The sequence below is a fragment of the Hetaerina americana genome, unplaced genomic scaffold (assembly GCF_022747635.1).
Source record: "Hetaerina americana unplaced genomic scaffold, ioHetAmer1.1.p SCAF_15, whole genome shotgun sequence".
Classification (NCBI taxonomy): Eukaryota; Metazoa; Arthropoda; class Insecta; order Odonata; family Calopterygidae; genus Hetaerina; species Hetaerina americana.
In genome coordinates, this window is record NW_027286625.1 from 4,564,796 (window position 1) to 4,584,934 (window position 20,139).

Below are 20,139 nucleotides of genomic sequence, written 5' to 3' on the forward strand. Positions count from 1 at the left end.
CAGTAAAAAGTACCATTTTTACTTAAAAATATAGAAGTCCATGTATTGTGGAGATGGACCAGAGAAGGCAGGTTTTTATCATTTGACTATTTAAACATGGTAATTAACCATGTTTCAAGATGGTTTAATGAACTGAACTCAAGTGCTTCAAAATATGTAATTTGAGAACAATTCACTGTTAAAAAACATTAAGTCTTTTAGACTGGCTTAGTCAAGTACTGTCATATTTCAGCGAATATTCTTTTCATACCTATTCACGTGGATGTCACATCCTGCAAATGTGCATTTAAAATCAATATTTTTCATCAATATGCAATTGAAAATAAATGAATTTTAAGTTGTTTTAGTTCTAATCACAAAATACAGCCAACACTATGATTTTAGGTCTTTCATTAAAATAAATAATCAGACACTCACCTATTTTCTTCCTTGAGTTGAGGGGCATGAAGAAAACACTATCTGCTACATCTTCCCACACAAAGGAAATACCAAAAATTGCAGCATTGCCTTCCATCAAACTTCGTATTCCAAGGAAATGGAAAGATTCAAATTCATCATCAGCATCTGCTCTTTTCCTCTTCTGACGAATCTGCAGCTTTTCTGTATCATTACTTATATTAAAAATATCCTCACTCCCTTGTTTTTCACAGCCATCATTATCACAAAATTTTCTACAGAGAGCAACAGAGAATGAAATTTTTTTCTGATTTTTAAATTGATTACAAAAATCTTTAAAAATATGAACATCTTTACACACGTCAACAACATGGAATCTTTTCATCACTTCACCATTTCCATCATCCACATTTTTTAGAGTATTACATTTTAGAGCAGTAGTGCATTTTACAGTTTCAGGTACAAATGTGATTCGACTATCGTCTTTCGGTACAGAGGTACCCGTAATGGAGTGTACATTATTTACATCAATGAAATCCTCACTTTTAACTGATTTTTCCATGTGTCGTTCAAATTTTATAAACGTACTATCCCTGCTTTCTTTTTTGTCATCAAACAAGTTCTCCTGAAGGTGACTAATTGTTTTTATCTTAGAAACAGAAGTTGCCTGTGATGCCGCAATCACTGTATCTTCCTCTTCAGATAGATCGGACGAAGAGGGACAGACAATACTATGATGAACTGCTTCAAGAGAAATGTTGTGGACATGGCTACCCCAGCTATCTCTTTTTTTCTCATGAGACACGTCTCTCCGTTCACCTGATGGCTCATTTGTCTCACCTACTACAGCATGCACATCAACTTCCCTATCAATATGGCCACCGGCACACCCTACCCTCACTGTTGCCTCATCTTCAAAATCAAATGTAGTCAAAAAAGCTTTCTCTAAAAAGGAGATGCTCGCACCCTCAAGCGATACACGTTTTAATTTGACACTCACATTACCTCCTCCCATCATTAGATTATGTTCCACTTTACCACCATTCTCGCTTTCCTTTAACCTATCCTCATCAGCCTCTTCCTTGCAATCCACTTTGGAGCCTGGAATGTCTCTTTCAACTCTGACCTCTTCCCTGGAATCCCCACACACACTCACGTTTTTCATATGGTGTGAATCCAGTGGTTCTTGTCCCCTGTAAAAATTCTTGACCTCGGCTTCAGGTGATGAATCCTTGATAACCTTTGCCTTTGTTTCACTTTCTGCATAATGCCCATTTTTCTCTCCATCAATGGAGTATTTTAAGCCAGCAGGTCTAGAGTCATTCTCGTGGAAAGTATCTAAAAAAAGATCTTCGTCAATTTCAGCCATGCTCCTGAAAATCCATTTGCTTGGGGAGATGGTCTCCCCTAATGAATATGTTTCTGAAAACTCCCCGCTTTCCGGAATGAAAGAACTCTTAGTTTGAGTGGGGGAATGTTGCACTGGACTATCCTTGCTGAAGTTCAACTTGTTTATGGTTTTGAATGACTCAGAAGTATCTGAAGAGGCACTTTGACCAGTGGCTGAAGTATTTTTGATTATTTCTGAACTACAACTCTTCAGCTTGGGTGTGAAACTGTTATTGCAACTTAACTGTGCCTGGTTATTATCACAACCTGAGGATATTGACTGAGCCTTGTTTGAGCCTGAAGATCCATTGACTAGAGCTTCCAGCTGTGTGTCAAATGTGAAGCTATCACCGAACAAACTTGGACTTTGGTTACTAATACTCGCTACTAATGGTTCACCAGCTAATGGAGATGAAAACATGTCAAGACTGGTCCTTTTTGTATTACTGAAATCACAATTGCTGCTTCTTTCAGATTGGTTTGCCATAATGCTAACAATAGGTGAAGAGGAGATGACAACAGGTGACATTTGGCTACTGCAAAGTGAATTATTTACTGTTTCCGCATGGGCAGTAGGAACATGAAATGAGACATCACCTTTAGATTCATTTAAAGTATTATTTAGGCCACTTTTGGGTCTATCAGAGGATTTACGTTCATCTCCATTCATACTTGATTTATCAACTCTAGCTAAGATACTCTCCGTACTGTAAGCAGAAGAATTTTCACTGATGATGGCATTTGAATGCACCCCAGAACTATTTTGATCATTTACACGCTCATTTTCAAAACTAAGGACGGGGGACATTTCAGCAACTGCATTCGATACACTTGAATGGAGAGGAACATCATAACATTTTGTTGGAGAGGGATCACTCTCTGGACAATCCTTGCTGACATCCAGGCTATCATTCCATTTCATGTCAGCAACTCCGAGTTCTTTCTAAAATAAAATTTACAGGAGAAAAATTATTTAGCGTGTAGTAAAATAAAAGTATTTGTGGAAAAAAATCAAAAATAAAGCTAAAATTCCGAAAATAACTGGCACAAAATATCAAAATTAAATCATAAATTTTGCAAAAGATTCCAACTAAAATATTAACTTTTTTTATGAATAAATGGGTAAATAAATGGCAAAAAGACAAAAAAATGACGCAATGGTTACAGTAAGAATAAAAGGTAAATATGAGAATATAATATAACAATTTAACTTTTAAAAAATTCAAAAATTAAAACCTGTATTATTTTCCTTGCTTCCTTGATGAGCAAAATGGCTACATTTTTCTCCAAAAGATTTCGTACACTGCTCATGGAACTAATCCACTTCTTCTTCGTGCCTCTCTCATCATGCTCCTCCTCCTTGGTTTTCCCACTGATTAAACAATAATTGAGCAAGTTATTATAATGATGACTCAAAAACTAAAGTAATGTCGGAAAAATATTTATTTTTGCATATTTAGAAAAATCATGAACATACAACAATACCATACCATACCATACAGCTAATTTATAGAGGGACACATAAAAAACATAGAAAAAGAGATGAATGAATACAAGCATCAACAAAAACATGGGTAGCAAAATATTGACAAATATTGAAATAAATGATTCTAATTACTTACACCGAGATATCATAACCCATTCTTTCCGAATGACCTCATTAGTGTTCTGTTCATCTGTTTTTAAGTCTCCCTTTCAATCCCCCGTCCCTCTTTAAATCCCCCGGGGGAAATTCTTGCTACCTGCAACGTTGGGTCGCATTCCCTGCCTTTTACAGTCTCCTCTGGGGGTAGAGTGTTTTGTGGTGCATGTTCATGTGGTATTGGAGTTTCACATTCTTGCTCGTTGTGTCCTGGCTTGCATGTTGTTGGATAGCTTTCGTGCTGCATCCTGGGGTGCAGTTGTTTGTTGATTAATGGCATATGTGTTTGCATGAGTATTGGATGAAGGGATTTTTGCATGAGTGAGTGCGCTGCTGTGGGTGTAATTTTCCATGTTGTTGGTTTGCATGTGGTATTGTTCCTTTTTACGGTTGATGACCTAACACCCCCTGCCACACGCCCTTGCGGCGGCTTGCGGGGTATTATGTAGATGTAGATGAGATGATATAGGGTTTGGTAAAGGTGTTAAAGGATAAAGAAAATGAATCAATTCATATGAATAATACAAATGATATTAAATTGTTCCTGGCTCAACCTTGTGGAAATTCATTTTAATGAAATTAAAAGGGTACCTGATGATGACGCTTGAGCGTTGAAACCGGTTGTACGCTAATAAAGGACAGTGGAAAGTTACTTTGTATTCTCAATTTCATCAATACAAATGATAATACGAAAGATTAGAGGGGGAAAAACTGGGAGTGACAATCTAGTAATGGACATATGGAAAGAAGAGTAGTTTTTGGATCGGCCGTGAGAATACTCGCAAGTGTATTTGAGGAAGCAGTTTGGAGTTAATGACGGAGTCAATAACGTTATTGATATTTCCGACAAAATGATAAAATGATTATTCATGCAAAAAGCTAAATATCAATTTTCTTTGATAAGAATTCATTTAGGAATATTATATCACCATTACAGGAATTGATTTAAAACAGTGAGTTCCAAGGAACCATAACTGACCACCACTTTACATGGTGGGAACATATCAGAATACTGGGTATATGCCTAAACTTCATTTGTCTCATAAGAAATATCAGATCAACAGTATCTCTGAATATCTTACTCTCCATATATTATGGAGAATTCTACTCGCATACATTTTGTTTTGAGGTACATGCACCCATCCTGAGAGTAATTTTAAAATTAAAAAAAAGAGCTATGAGCTCTGATTGCAAATGAGTGCATTTATTCCAGTATTAAAAACAATAACCTGCTTCTTATGCTATATTTTTACATTCTTCTCTGCTTACTGCCCATAAAAAATAATTTATCTTTTGATGAAAAAATAACTCAAATGTGTATACATATGAGAAACAATTATGTATAAAAAAAACATTTTAGTTGGAAATTAGTATACTACCTTGATCAAAAAGTTCCCGGAATAACCACCGTGTGGCGCTCCCATCGTTCCGATTTGAGTTCTGTTTATTTTGTTAAATTGGTACATCTGTTGTTGATATTCCCTTTAAATCTTAGTGTCATAACTTGACATTTGCAAAAGTTACGGTCGGTTTTCGGTATGTCCATCAGTGCTTCCTGCGATTTTTCCATTACTTCCTCTCGGCTGCTAAAACGCGTTCCCCGTAATGGTTTTTTAACTCGATTGAACAGAAAGAAGTCACAGGGAGCCAAATCAGGTGAATTCGGTGGCTGTTGGATGGTATTTGTTGCATTTTTCGTCAAAAAATTACGAATAATGATAGCACTGTGCGACGGTGCGTTATCATGGTGCAAAATCCACGAGTTTTCTGCCCACATTTCTGGTCTCTTTCGGCGAATTGCTTCACGCAAACGTCTCATAACGCCCAAATAATACTCTTTGTTTACTGTCTGGCCTTCTGGCAAAAATTCATGATGCACTACACCGTTGTAATCCATGAAAACCGTCAGCATTGCCTTCTTTTTTGACTGAAAACGACGTGGTTTTTTTGGTCTCGGCTCATTTGGTGAACGCCATTCACTTGCCTGATGTCTGGATTGCGTGTCGTACTCATAAACCCACGTCTCGTCTCCAGTAATGATCCTTTTGATGAATGTGGGATCGGATTCAGCCTCGCAAATCATGTCTTTTGCGACGTCAACACGGTCTCTTTTTTGCATGAAATTGAGGTCTTTCGGCACCAACTTTGCTGCTACACGACGGAAACCCAAATCATTAACCACAGTGTCTTGGGCGGATCCATAGGCAATGTTCAAGTCCTCCGCTATTTCTCTGATGGTTAATTTGCGGTTATTGACCAACATTTCTTTTACTTTATCAATTTTTTCACCGACTTTCGATGTCGATGGTCTGCCACTGCGTTCATCATCTTCGATTGACTCACGACCACTTCTGAACCGCTCGTGCCACTGGTAAACGACCGTTTTTTTAGAGAATCGTTGCCGAAACACTTTTCCAACATTTCCAACGTCCGTGCGCCACTAAATCCGTTTTTTACGCAAAATTTAATACAAGTTCGTTGTTGCAAATTTAAATCCATTTCTGAAATTGTAAAAAATCGCCAACACACACAGAGATAGATGTACTCTTGACTACGTAACTTTTGCAAATGTCAAGTTATGACACTAAGATTTAAAGGGAATATCAACAACAGATGTACCAATTTAACAAAAAAAACAGAACTCAAATCGGAACGATGGGAGCGCCACACGGTGGTTATTCCGGGAACTTTTTGATCAAGGTAGTACACTCCTTCAATTTGAGCAGATTTAATTACAGCTAAAAACTAATCTACATTGAAGTGTGCCAAAAAGGCATAACTGACTTGCATGATCAATCAATTACCCTTAGTCTCTGTGTGAGGCTGAGTTTTCATTCATGCAAATGTTTAAATTACTGCCCTGAAAATTAAATAGTAAATGAGTACATGAATACATGCAGGATTAAGAGACGTCCTTAACTGTACCTCTGAAATGGTATAAATGTCCTCAAAGCTTGGTCCACTTTGGCAGGAGATGTGTCTGCAGCCAGCATAGCCAGACTCTCGATCCCAGCATCAAACAAAGCTCGAGCACACTGCCCATCCAGCATTGTAAGGCGCATTAGATCGCACAGTTCCCCCCTGATGCCAAACTGAAGTCTGTCCTGAAGCTGCGATGCTAGCAACTCCAAACCAGTCCATCTCAATCGACGACAAAACTGGGTGACCATGCCTAAAAGCATTCATATAACATAGGTTACACAAGCGCATATTTTATTTCAAGTGAGTTATGCCATTTTTACCACTCACCAGCAAATACGGCTGCTGACTGCTGCAAATTTTGAAGCATACCACGACTGCATCCATATTTTTGAGCGACCTCATTTATTGGCACTTCATTAACCAACTCTCGGAGAGCTAGAGCGGTGTAGAATCTCCTGTGTATTCCCATTTTCTCCATCTTTATTTCATGAAAATTAACAGGCAATTGTGATACAAATGACACACCTTTTAAAACATATTGACTGGTGAAATTGCTAAAATGAATTTCAGAAAAAAAATATCAATGATCTCAAAGAAGTAATTTAAATCAATCGATCAACCTAACAAAATCTATTTGAGCAAGAAATGGAATCAGTAAAGTAGCACTAATTAGGATTAATGAAAAAAGCAATCCAAAATATTATGGACTTCAGCGATGGATATGGCAGCCAAGAACAAATTATTCAACAAGAATGATGAGATAGCTTCAAATATCAACGCTCCTCAAAATACATAAATTGAGCAATGCTTACCTGCTTTGGAGCCCTGATGTTAAGAGTGCCCCTCATTGCTCTCACAATGAACCTTTCCTCTATGCCCACAAGTTCACCGACACGCTTCAATGATGATGGCAGAGATTCCCACGTGTTAAGCAGGTGGAGCCAGTCCAAGCTGTCACCCCACTGATCAGCAACACTAAACGGAGTTACCTGGTTGAACAATTTAAAGAAAAAAATGTTAAGTGTTACTTCCTCTGATTATTCCTTCTGAAACATTGCCAATTAAACAAACCATAATAATATAAATGGAGCTAGCATTTGTAGATTTGCTCTTTGCAGTAATTCTGACTGTGCTTGTGTGAGCTGAAAACTTTCTGACTGAAAAATGTCCTGTTTATTTGCTAGGTCAGAAACATTACAGGCTACCCACATACAAGCTATTTTTGATCAATGTAGCATGGAACCCAAGTTTGTACTTTAGAATGAAACATAAAATTAATATTATTATTGGTACTTTACCATTTAACGTAGGTTTTGGATGGACACAGAATTACAACAGTACAAATATCATTTCTTTGCCTGCCCTAACAAAACACAACCTGACATTAGACATAACAATAAACTCTTTTTCAATTCTGCAACCTTCCCTCCTCCCTCCATTACATCCAACATGCTTATTCTATTCCTCCCCATCATTGCTTGCCTAATTTTCTCCCCTCTATCACCGTCTGCATCCATCTCTCCTGCCTCCTTATGATTTCTTCCAACAAACCCCTCTTTTCCCCCTACCAAGACTAGCACTTCCTGTTTTGTTTCCTTTTTGTCCATTTCATATTTTTAATACTTTTCTACACCCACATTTCATGTCCCCGAAGTTACCTGATATATTACGTGAAGTTCATCTTCTAAAACAAAGCACTTCCTGGCACGCTGCAGCTCCTCAAAGAGAGACAGGGCTTGATCTGGAGGCAGGGATGCCGCAAGGCATGCTTCTCCTAAGTGAGTTGCCACATATTTCATTGCACCATTTTCACTGCCATTCTCCAGTCTGAAATTAATTTAAAAGACCACAGCGATCAACCTAATGTTTGGTTTTGAGAGGTTAAGGTATCGGCATGTAATTTTCAAAATGTTTGTTAAGATAAAACTAAAACTAGTGAACATATTTTTCATTAATAGTCTGTTGGGAATACCAGCCTTCCTACTTTTAAAGTGGAGAGAATGGATTGATCCCCAGAAATATTATTTCGTAATGCTTATGGGATTATTTTTGGGGGCCCTATCCAAGAAATATTTAGGTATGACCAGACCTGTGAAACTCATGGTGTTTAAATCATGGTATGCTCGAGCAGCTACTATATTAGTCCATACCTATGTGGCAGGATGTCATAATCGATTCACTGATGCAATACAGTGAGCATTTCATATGGAATTTTATTTGAATATCAACAAAAACATAATTAAAAGGTATGAACATTTGTTGAGGATGTTGCCAGTATATTGGGCTGAATCAATATCATCACTTGAAAGATTTTCATCTGAAATTTATTCATATTTTATTCACCTTGACAAGATGACAAAAATTAATGGAAGTAATCTGTTGTGCCACCCACAAAATTAACACTGAATCTTTAAAACAGGTACTCTACCAACACTTGGGGATGAGTTATTGGTAAAATGAATAAATTACTATCATAGATTGAGAGGAAACTTAATTCAATTGGATACCTCATTGATAAGTTCATTTGCTTAGCAAGGACTGGATTTATTTTTAAGGTCTAGAGCCGAGAGGAACTAAATTTTGCTGATTGGCTAATCCTGAAAATGACTGGATCCATCAATACAAATATATTTGTCTACTCTATACACAACTCATTTCACTTAATTACGCACATAAAAGTTCATTACTAACTAGTTGATAAACATTTCAAAGTAAATCGCCTTTTGTAATGAAATAATGAACTATGAACACATTGCTAAAGGAAAATAATGAAAATAATAAGAAAAACCATTGCTTGATAATAAAACATTTATTCTGAAGCACTTTGACGCATGTTTTTATGATAGACATAATAGCAGTATTTCCAGTTCAATTGACTCCACCCCACGGAAATGAAAATTTGACATAAGGAGGTTAGATATCATAGGCAGAAGGAAGGAAAAGAGCACATGTGTTAAGTTTTAAAAATATGGTTTATTGCATAGAAGGGTGCTGGTATATTAAGTGTGGTTTAGTTTTGAGAACCTAAGATAATCAGAGATTCTCCAAAGTGTACAAGGAGATCTCTGCAAACTTAAAACCAATGGTGTTTAAGTATCATTACTTTGCATTATGAATACACCTGTATAATAATACTGTAATTCTTAATGCTGTATTAATCATCTAAATACAGCATTAAGAATTTTACCCCACTTGAAGCATTGAGGATTATGGCTCTGCAGGATCAAAATGAAACAGAAAGGGATGAAGGAGAACAATTTACCTTATAAATTCATTCTCTTCCAAATATTTGAGGCAAGATTGCAGTGGATCCTGAATCTGCAGGTCTACTTTTTTTTCTATTCTCATGATTGCTGCCAATAAAGTCAAATTCGTGTAACACTCCACTTCTTCCGGGGTGGAAGCAACACCACTCGCCACGACCTGACCAAATAAAATAAAAGCACATTCCACACTGAAAAATTCTTTTTCTTAGCAAGAATTTTAAAGTAATGATACACTAAGCTTTGGAGAATATAATATTATGTGATTTGGTACTGCAAAAAAAGTCCATTTTTAAGCATATGATCTTCAGCTTCTTTATACAGAAAACAGAACTCTAATTCTACGAAGGTAAGCAAAAGGTAGGCATACGAAGGTAGGCATAATTAATAAAAAATAATTGGTAATAATACACAATATCTAATAAAATAACCTGAATGATTTTGATATTACTGTATCATTACTAAGAGATTATCATAAAATAGATATTCTGAGATTACAGAACGAAATTTTTATCTTGAAAGGTTTGTCCATAGAATAAGGGTGACTAAAAGGAACATAAGTTGATATCAACTTCAACTTCTCATCCTGCGCAGTCAGCTTATTGATAGTTTGCATTAGTTATTTTTTCATAAATAATCAAAAGACACTCATTTCCCAACAAAAAAATCAGAACTTTTCCTTAAATTATAATTAAGATAATACACATGCATTGAACTTCACCATCAGCTGCACAATGTCGAGGGAATTTACTTAAAATTCAACCATTCATAACTTAAAAAAGTGTTTCGTGTATGAGGATACAATTTTATAGAGCTTCCCTTCATAATTTTTTTTTTCAAATTTCCCATTGAATTCTGAGTCATATTATTCCATGATTTGTTTAATAAATGACTTGGGGGCCCCCAATGAATAAATTATATTTTTTAATAAATGGATATCAAAACTACAAATCTATATCCTAATGACCCCCTTAAACATATCACCACATTCCCTTCCATCCCACAAATTCAGACCTTTCTCCAAAAAAGGTCAGTATGTTAGTCTTTTGTCCAGCTATATTTGTCACTGACCAATAGAATGAAAACTTTACTAGCTGTAATAAAAATACATTTAAATAGAAACGCAAACTAATTATGCCATAACTCTCGGGTAGTTTAAGGGTTATGGTTAACACATAGCATAGACAAACACACAACCATTAATTAACGTGGGAAACAAAGAAAAACTGTTCACTTGTAACCAAAAGACATGACTCTATGTGCCTAACCATCCCTTAGAGAGACACAATGGAAACGCAAAACAAGACTGTATCAAAAAAAATTCTAATTACCTCAAAAATAGCTCTTTTCAGACTTGCTGAAAGTTTAGAACTCCTCCCATTTCCAAGACAACTTTGAATTGGAGGAAGATCAGATTTTAGAAGCCTTTCCACCATATTCCTCTCTTTCTCATGGCAGACAAGTATGCTCTCACCTGCAAGTAAGCAATACAACAACAAACATAGGTTAACATGGGTAACCACATATATGGGTTTGGCACCCATATATAAATTTAAGATGTAGAGTAGGATGTTGTGTTTTGCTAGGGGTCACAAATTATTAAATTAGTAATTATGTCCATCCAAAAACCTACCTCAACCGGTAGATTACCTAATAATAATATAATATAAATTTAAACGGGGAATTATTCTTTGTAAAACAATAATGACTTGGGAATCACATGCTATGATAAGGGAAAGAACATGACAATTATTGCAGGATTATCTCTTGCTTAACTATTATTTCCTTATCGTAAAATGACTGCTTTCCAATCAAGTACTTTTTCACCCTATGTCTCTGCAGATTCATGCATGAAAGTTAATTTATCAAAAATTAAAGTTTTTCATAATAAAAGATGTATTTTTCAGAACTGCTTCAGTAGTCTAAATTCAGATGTTTGCTCACAGTCTCTTGCAATTTTTATATAACACAAACTGATAAAGAGTACCTGCTGTATCAACCCCCATTCGACCAGCTCGGCCAATCATCTGCTTGTATGTTAGGATGTCCACCAGCTTTCCATGAAATATGGGCGTCCTCACAATTACACGTCTTGCTGGAAGGTTCACACCTGATGAGAGAGTCGAAGTAGCAACAAGAACCCGGAGAGCACCAGAACGAAAGGAAGACTCCAAGATGTCTCGCTCATCCATTGTTAGTCCTGATTATATTTATAAATTAAGCAACACATGAATAATAGCACACAAAGGCTAGATAATTTTATTTTTACTAATCGATACCATAATGTAAACAAATACGACAGATTAAGAAAACATCCCATAGGAGGGTAAAAGGAAAGGGAAGGGGAGAGAGTCTGGAATGAAATTGGAAGGTGAAGCTGGGAAAACAAGAATTTAAATGCAATACATGAGTCAGAGGATTAGCATACATGCATATTTAAAAATTGTTAGTTGGTCGTATAGAATTATTTTTCAATTACCCTAAGTGTGATGGAATGCATTCTTTTTAACTCTTAGCTCATAGATTAATTATTTTTTTGCTGCAGTTATGTTTGCTATTTCTGGCAGTCAGAGGGACATGGAGTGAATCCAATTTTTACACTTCAAAGGGTTGTCAACAAAAGGGAAGAGAGCCTGCTGCAACCAAAGGGTTAAATAATGAGATGTGGGACTGTGAAAAGCATTATGGAATTTTAATTTAAAAAAAAATAAATGAAATAATTCTCACCGGCATGATGGAAAGCTACACCTAGCAGCACTGTCTTTGCAAGAATTGGATCTAGACCAACAGGAGACCTTTTTAATTTATCGATTATTTTGGATAGAGGAGATTTATTTAACTCATCGATGAACTTCTCAATCAATGACTTTTCTTCCTTATCCATAGGAGCAGATGAAGTACCTGGGTGACAGTTAACCAGTTTGAATCATTCAAAAATAGCTATGTTAGAGTGAACATTTCTCAAAAGCATAGTCGTAAAAATAAAAGTGCAAACATTTCTCACCTATAAAGAAAAAGTCTTTCGCTATGGCTTCCGCTAACTTTTCACACCAATTTTTTGTGGGGCAGAAAATTAAGACAGAAAAACCTTGCGCAATGGTTTCCAAGCACAGGAACGTAACATCATCTGGGTCACCCTATCGATAAATCAAATAAAATTTACAGTTTAAGAAAGGGCTAGTGCTCAACAAAATTATTTTTACATCATGAGTAATTACCTTAATCGGTAACCCACAATCAATTTTACACACTTCCTTCAAACTGTTATCATAAATAGTTCTCCCTAGCTTTATGAGCTCTCGCAGGGGAACTGGACGAAATGTAGTCTGATAAAGCTCTGCTTGTAGCCAGTTTGCCAGCATCTCCAGATTAGGCAGAGTTGCCGACATGCCAACAATCTGGATTTTGATCTTGTCTCTGCAAAAGGAAAAAATTGTTAGTCACCCGATCTTTCCTCAGAAAAAAATTAGTGCAGAGCGCACACTCGATTTGGCAAAAACCAAGCATGTAGATAAGAGCTTCAAAGCCAACATCATTACCTCTATAACTCTTTTATAATACTATAGTGGGACATTCCTAAAATGGCCACCAACAGAGAATGAAGAATTGACTGCCATATGATGTGTCTGCTGGTGAGAGGAGAGGCCATGAATATAAAAATATCTTTTAAACAAATATTGGAGTGTGGTTTTGTACAGTGAGGAAACATGGTCACAGAGGCAATATGATAGGCATAGGTTGGGGTTTTTTGAAATGTAGGTGTGGAGAAAGATGGAGAAGTTTAAGTGGGCAGAAAAGAAAATAAATGAGGAAGTGCTAAGTATTTAATTTTCAACTTAATTGGGCAAGATTGAGACTAATAGTCCCTTCTTCCACCTAACCCTTAGACATTACATTGAAGACAATTACATACAACCAAGCCTCAGGTACAGGAAAATCCACCTAAGAGGGCATCGAACCCACGACCTCTGGGTTGGCAGGCAAGGAAGTTACCCCGCTACCACTGGGGCCGCCTAGTGCGGTAGGGGAGCAGAGGGGATTTTTGGGAGAAAAGCATAACATTTTGATTGGAGAATCATTGGAGTGTGAGTGCTATGCAAATGAGGAAGGGGTGGGAATACTAGAGGTATGTTGGATGGAATGAAGGGAAGAAGGAAGTATGCCAACTTGAAGAGGGACATACCTTAGCATCTGATGTCATGTTGTGTTTTGTTAAGAGATGTTAGTTAATGTATTTTTGCATGATTGTATAGGCAGTTTCCATCCGAAACCTAACTTAACTGGTAGAATATCAATAATAATAATATGATCAAGAAAACAATATATACATTGTTTTTCTTTTAAAAATTCCTTTACAGTTTTTGTACCATGTTAAGCACTTCATTTTTTCTAAATATATTTTTACTTCTCACAATAATTTTAGGGTTGTGTGTGGCTTCATAATTCTGTAAAAACACATCTAATTTACATACCAATCAGAGAACATCTTCGTAAGTTATGAGAATAGGTAACTTCACTTTCATCACCAATATGTCTAACCCTATGACTTATGTAGTAGTATTTAGGGGAGGCGACCAACAGCTGAGGTCATTTGCACCACCTATGATTTATCTTCATCAATAATGGTAGCAATAAAAGCTAAGAGTCCTTATGTACTGCAAATCATGCTAGCTCTAATAGATACCCTCTTGATTGACAAATAATGTAAGGTGTTAGGAGTTTATGAATAAGGAAACTGGCCAGTCACTGTTCAGAGTGACCATTTAGGAGAGGTGTTCATTAATATGTACAATGGGTCTAGTTCAGGGGAAGTATTTCTTGCCTGTTAGGTGCCCACTCACGGTGGTGTCTGCTAATAGAGGTTCCCCTATATCTAGTGTTACAGAACCTAAGCTAGCCTAACATTCATCAAATGTCCAGTCCACATCTCAGTATATTGAAAAAACTATGCTAATCAATCTGAAGGTTGGTTTAATGAGTGAGGGAGGACATCACCTCATACTATACCTCAAGGCACATGAAATGCACACACCAGGGTGGGCAATCATAAATTTTAAATTTTATGAATTTAAACTTTTAAATGACAAAGGAGGAATATTTCATCCCGAAGTTAAATGTAATACACTTCATGAGGAACATCAAGTTCCTTTACTCAAGCCTCTAACATAAATAGGGCTTAAAGAAGAACATAAATGTCTTCTTTCACCAAAAATGACATGCACTCTTTTGAAAAAATGGCTTAGGAGAAAAATACAGAAATAAAAATATTAAAATATAGTTCATACAAAACTATCCAAGTACATAAGTAAGAATGTGATCAAAATAAATTTTTTAGTGACCACAAAATCACATAGTAGTAGTTTTTATGGGAGGTGACGATCAGCTAAGGTCATTTGCGCCATTAGGGATAATTGGGAAAGGAAAGGTGGACAGAAACCTAGCGTCAGCATTAGCCTACCCTTCTACTTGTCAAGGGGTCAGCAATTTAACGTCCCATCCAACGGACGTCGTACTCAGTTAAAATGCTCTTCACAAAGCACCTCAAGTAGGGATCAGGATACCTCTGAAAAATATTTGTTGTCTCCAGGATTTGAACCCGGGCCCTCATACGGGAAGCCTGTATGTTAGCCACTTCACCATCCCGATCCCCACAGTCACATTAAGTGATTTTAAATGATATTATGAGTTTGAGTGAGTAAATAAACTTTGGGGGAAGGGGAGATGGTAATCTCCAGTCAGCAAGATGAGTTAGGTATACCCCAATGTAGCTATAAATAGCGGTTATAAGGTACAATCTCTCAAGGAGAGATGAATTAAAAATGAAGATACAATATTCGTCTCGAGGTAAGGTATAAAGGAACTCCATGAATATAAAAATAGTTAAGCCTGAGACAGTATCCTATTAAATATTTGTAGAAAATACTTACCGAAAACACATGTATCTTATCTTTGTGAGCAATAATTCCAATAAATAACCTCGGTGTGTGTCTCCCAAAAGATGTAGTTCATCCACCACAACGACTCCCAAATTACTAAGACTTCCATCCTCCATAAGCCTAGAGATCAAATAAATTTTTTAATAATACAGGCAGGTAAAACAAACATGAAAAATTGAAAACAAACATTTCAAAAGTGCTCACCGAATGATCAAACTGTTTGCCTTTTCTATTGTGCATATGGCAATGTCCGTGTGATGAAAACCACCAGCAGGGCTATAACCTCCCATAAAACCTTCAACACGAACACCAGTGCCCTCCATCAACTCCTGAAATCACAAACATTTGGTTTCACTATTGAACATGTAATACAAATAACTACAGTTTTCATTGATAGTCACAAGAATTGCAGAGCATGGAGTACTAGCAGGATGACCCCTCATTTTATAGATTACCGAATATTTTCCCAATGAAAATGCCAATGTTTTCCAAATACTTCTCCAGGGCTTGGAATTTGATTAGGTATTTTTACGTGAATCATGCCTCATTGTGTGCTAATGTTATTACTGAAGTCAGTCCAAAACTATAGTTTTGATTTTTCCAATGGCCTACATTTATTACAATTGATCTCACAACAAAAATGAATATTTGCTCCAAGGGAATTCCAGATTCCCATATCATATTCCTAATTTGCCTTGAGTATTTGTAGGTGGAAGGGAAAATAGCCAACACGTAGGGAGGGTACGGGGGTAATACACTAATCTAAAGCAAAAGATTAGTATTGTCCAGAGCGTTCGGTAGTCCATCCAGATACTGATAAGCACATCCTGGAATCAAATCTTGGGTGATACCTTGAACAACCCCAGCACTATATTTTTAAGTGCTACAACATTTTATGCATCAGAACTTCATGGGGTAACTGTAGGCAGCATGGGGAAAGGAATATCCTTTCTCATACCCTGATCCATTTCACAGACATTTTTCAGCTCAGGATATCATCCACCCTTACCTAAAGGTACCAGCCAGAAGGCTGGACACTGATTTTATTCAGAAATTTGGGTCATTCAAGATGAATTTAGCTATGTAGGTTAATTCATTTGGTAGAGTCAGGAATTAGTGAAGCTTAAATCTAAAGCAAGTGAAAGAAAGACAATCAAGAAGTTTAAAGGGATGATTTTCAAGATCAAGAGATAATTTTTTAAGAGATCTTGAGTGGCATAGTTCCACAAGACATAGCAAAGGAATACTAATTGAGGTTTTAAGTGTGAGATATTGCATATTGAAATTTATGACAGAGATGAAACCTCAAAGAGCAAAAACAGGAGTACATAAAAGCTTTTGCCTTATGGACAACAAGGGCATACCAAAAGGAAAGGATGAAACACAGACAACAGAGGTTCTGTTAAAGAAGCAGAAGTTGGAAACAAATTCAGATGTTTGTTAAGACTCGAATTATTATTATTAGCATTTGTTTACCAGGCTAGGGTAGGTTTTTCAAAGGCCCTAGGACTAGATACTATAATTCTCCTATGCCTTAACTAACATGGCACAAAATATCCTTGAACCAAATAATATGTGTCAAAATAACTAATTATTTAGCTATCCATACAAATTACATCCAAAATGCCTATTCTTTTCCTCCCACTACCTCATTCTTCCAGCATCCTACCCTCTAGTACCATCTTCAGCATTTCATTGTCTTTCAGTGTCTCTTGTACCCACTTATTTTGTCTTCCTTGAATTTCTCCTAGTGCCCATTTCTCTTCCATCCCCATGCCTCAACATCATTGTACATAGGTTTTCTATTCTGTCAATTTTATTTTCTCAAATCTTCTCCGTGCCGACATCCAAAAGCCTCCAATCGAAGTTTATCATTGACCAAGTTGCTGAGCCATACATAACTGGGCTCCATATCAATGATTTCATTTTTTCTTTACAAAACTACATATAGCACCAATCATCAACTCCCACATATTTGAATTAGTTTCTTTACCTAATGCAATTCTTCTTTCAATATCCCTATGAGTACTACTCATCCCACCCTCCAAAGCACTTCCTAAATAGCAGAAATATTCCACCTCTTCTAGTTAATGTCCCTCAACTTTAATTTATATCTTAGCCTTCCTATTTCTTGAGAATCTCATTATCTTCATGTTCTTATGAGTATTTTTCATTCAATAATTATTACACCGATTGTGCAATGTGTTTAGTAATGATTGCAATTCTTTGGTTGACTGGCTAACTAACACTTGATTATTTGCAAATGCCCACATTGACTTTTGGCCCCTTCACTATGCATTAGTTATATCTTCTTTCTACTCTCATTTGACGTTTTCCAACTTCCATGTCCTCAGCATTATCCTAACATTTCCGATCCCTAACCGGTTCAGACCTCTGTTTATCAGTGCCATCTGATTGGTTGTGTAAGGATTTCATATGATGACAACCAAGAAGGCCTTGCTGCCTTCACTGCCAGGCATGACATAGCTCTGTGAGCCAAGTCCCATAGTTCTCTTCGCACAAATTTTTATACTTGGTTCCATCGTACTTCATTGGAGAAAATAATTTCGGTAGCTCCCCTTCCCCAAGATAATTTTAAAAGTGGCATCATCACTGAAATGACCACACCATTGGGGTCACATGCAGATGCTTCGCCAACTGCCTTTTGTGTGGCTCATAACCTTCGGCCTATCTTGCAAGTGTGACCCTTCTGGGAAAGAAGACATAAATTAAGCGGGACAACATGAAACAGCTTTTTACCAACACAAAAAATCAAAAGAAAGTTTGCTGGCATATGCGACTCAACTATTGATGAATCACATGAATAATGTGCATGCATCATGCATTGCACTCAAGCATGCAAAAGAAGGTGTTAAATGTTATCATTTCCTAGTATATTAGTCAAACATGTCAGCATTTCTTTTACTAGAATGAAGAATCACATTAAGGAAATAGGTTTCCACAGCTAAGAGTATTTATTTTTAAATGGTAAGCTTTTATTTTATTTCCCTGCTGTTATCAGTTCCCACACCATAACTAATGTTGCCCTGAATCACATATCTTTTTTCCTATTGTCAGCCCTGTTTTATGCCTCGAGGCCAAGTCAAAGCTCCCCCAGACATACTGGTTTAAAACTTCTTCCCGCTGCCATTAGGCATACTTCTCCTCCCCCTCCTCAACTCCCACCTTCCCCATTCCTTTTATGAGAGAAATATGAATCACTGTCTCCATGAACTGGATGGTGGCCTGACAGCTGAAACCAGTCGTACCATCAAATCAACAACTCGTTGACATCACAAAAGTTTCTTGGTTTTAATTATGAAAATATTCCTCAATGCCAGTGTTGGCAGGATAAATGGGACATTGGTGATAGACGAAGAGTATTGCAATGAGATTGGAATAAGAAACAAATTTACTGGAGAACATTGCATTGTTTAGCAGAGAAAGATATGATGATGGTACCACAACGATCTGAATCTACAATTGCAGTAGTTTAAGATGCCCTTCTGACAGGCATGGATGATATATAATACTGTAATCACACAAATAATGTGTTTGCAAAGAGAAAATTATCGGATCTTTCCACATTTAATTGCAATGAAGATATGAAAAATGCTTTCGTATTCACAGTTAACATTAGAAATCACAATATTCACATTTTCGCGAATGTGCTAGCGGGCCTTTTGACACAAAAAAGGACTAAAAATAACCCTTTGCGCACCAACGGGTTATACCAGGTCATACCAAACACTCTCGATAGGCAAGGCCCAACTAGTCGACTTACCTGAAAATAGTTAGTTTTCTCCTTCACAACGGATACAAATGGCAATATGATTATAGCTTTTTTCTTCTGTTCGAAAACACTTCTTATCGTTAGTATCTCTGCAACTAATGTCTTTCCTAGGATTTAAAAATTAAAAAGATGCCAGGAATGATTAGTTGTTCTTTCAAAATGAACAGTGAATTGTTATTTTTTCTATAATTACTTTGAACACATTTAGGGCACTTAAATTCAAGGATGAGAACCAATAGTAGACAGAACTATAATAATATTACCAATACCTGCGGAAGTTGGGGCAGAATATATTAAATTCTTTCCAGAAAGAACCAATTCATTGGAAATGCATTCATATTGCCATTGAAACATACTCTTGATACCGATTTCATCATATTTCTACAATCAAAGGTAAATTACGCAGTTATTTTCAGTGCACAGTATTTCGATAGTGTTATTCTAGAATTGAAATCAAAACTAACTTTTAGAATTCCTAGAGGCACTCCACAGCGTTTTAAATGAAATATTTCCATCTTAGTAGGCTTTTGATTTACATGCCTGTACTCAGGTTTACTCTCTCCAATTACTTCTATACAGTCATTAGGAATAGTACTACGTGATAGAGGATCCATGCATGTTTCCAGAAATGAACTTAAACCACACAACGAAACATTTTTATGATTATTTTTGTCGATGCCCAGGGCAACTGCATCGTTTTCTCGATGATTTGACGAGCTTTGCAATATACAATTATTCGTTGGAAATCTCACAGAATTCATGCCCTCACCACTAAATTTATAGTTTCCACTAGCTTTC

General features: G+C 36.6%; 1 protein-coding gene across 1 annotated transcript in view; it reads right to left on the reverse strand.

Moving 5' to 3' along the window:
* PolQ (DNA polymerase theta) overlaps positions 1-19,707 on the reverse strand; it is a 38,151-nt gene extending 18,444 nt beyond the window's left edge. Inside the window, 17 exon segments of the mRNA XM_071583948.1 lie at positions 418-636; positions 985-2,728; positions 3,022-3,157; positions 6,353-6,599; positions 6,677-6,827; positions 7,162-7,338; positions 8,008-8,176; positions 9,612-9,772; positions 10,944-11,086; positions 11,600-11,812; positions 12,340-12,483; positions 12,608-12,749; positions 12,831-13,029; positions 15,549-15,668; positions 15,753-15,877; positions 19,333-19,448; positions 19,611-19,707. Of these exon segments, the coding sequence (XP_071440049.1) occupies positions 418-636; positions 985-2,728; positions 3,022-3,157; positions 6,353-6,599; positions 6,677-6,827; positions 7,162-7,338; positions 8,008-8,176; positions 9,612-9,772; positions 10,944-11,086; positions 11,600-11,812; positions 12,340-12,483; positions 12,608-12,749; positions 12,831-13,029; positions 15,549-15,668; positions 15,753-15,877; positions 19,333-19,448; positions 19,611-19,695 (4,291 nt within the window). The 5' untranslated portion in view covers positions 19,696-19,707.
* Between the last annotated feature and the right edge of the window lie 432 nt (positions 19,708-20,139).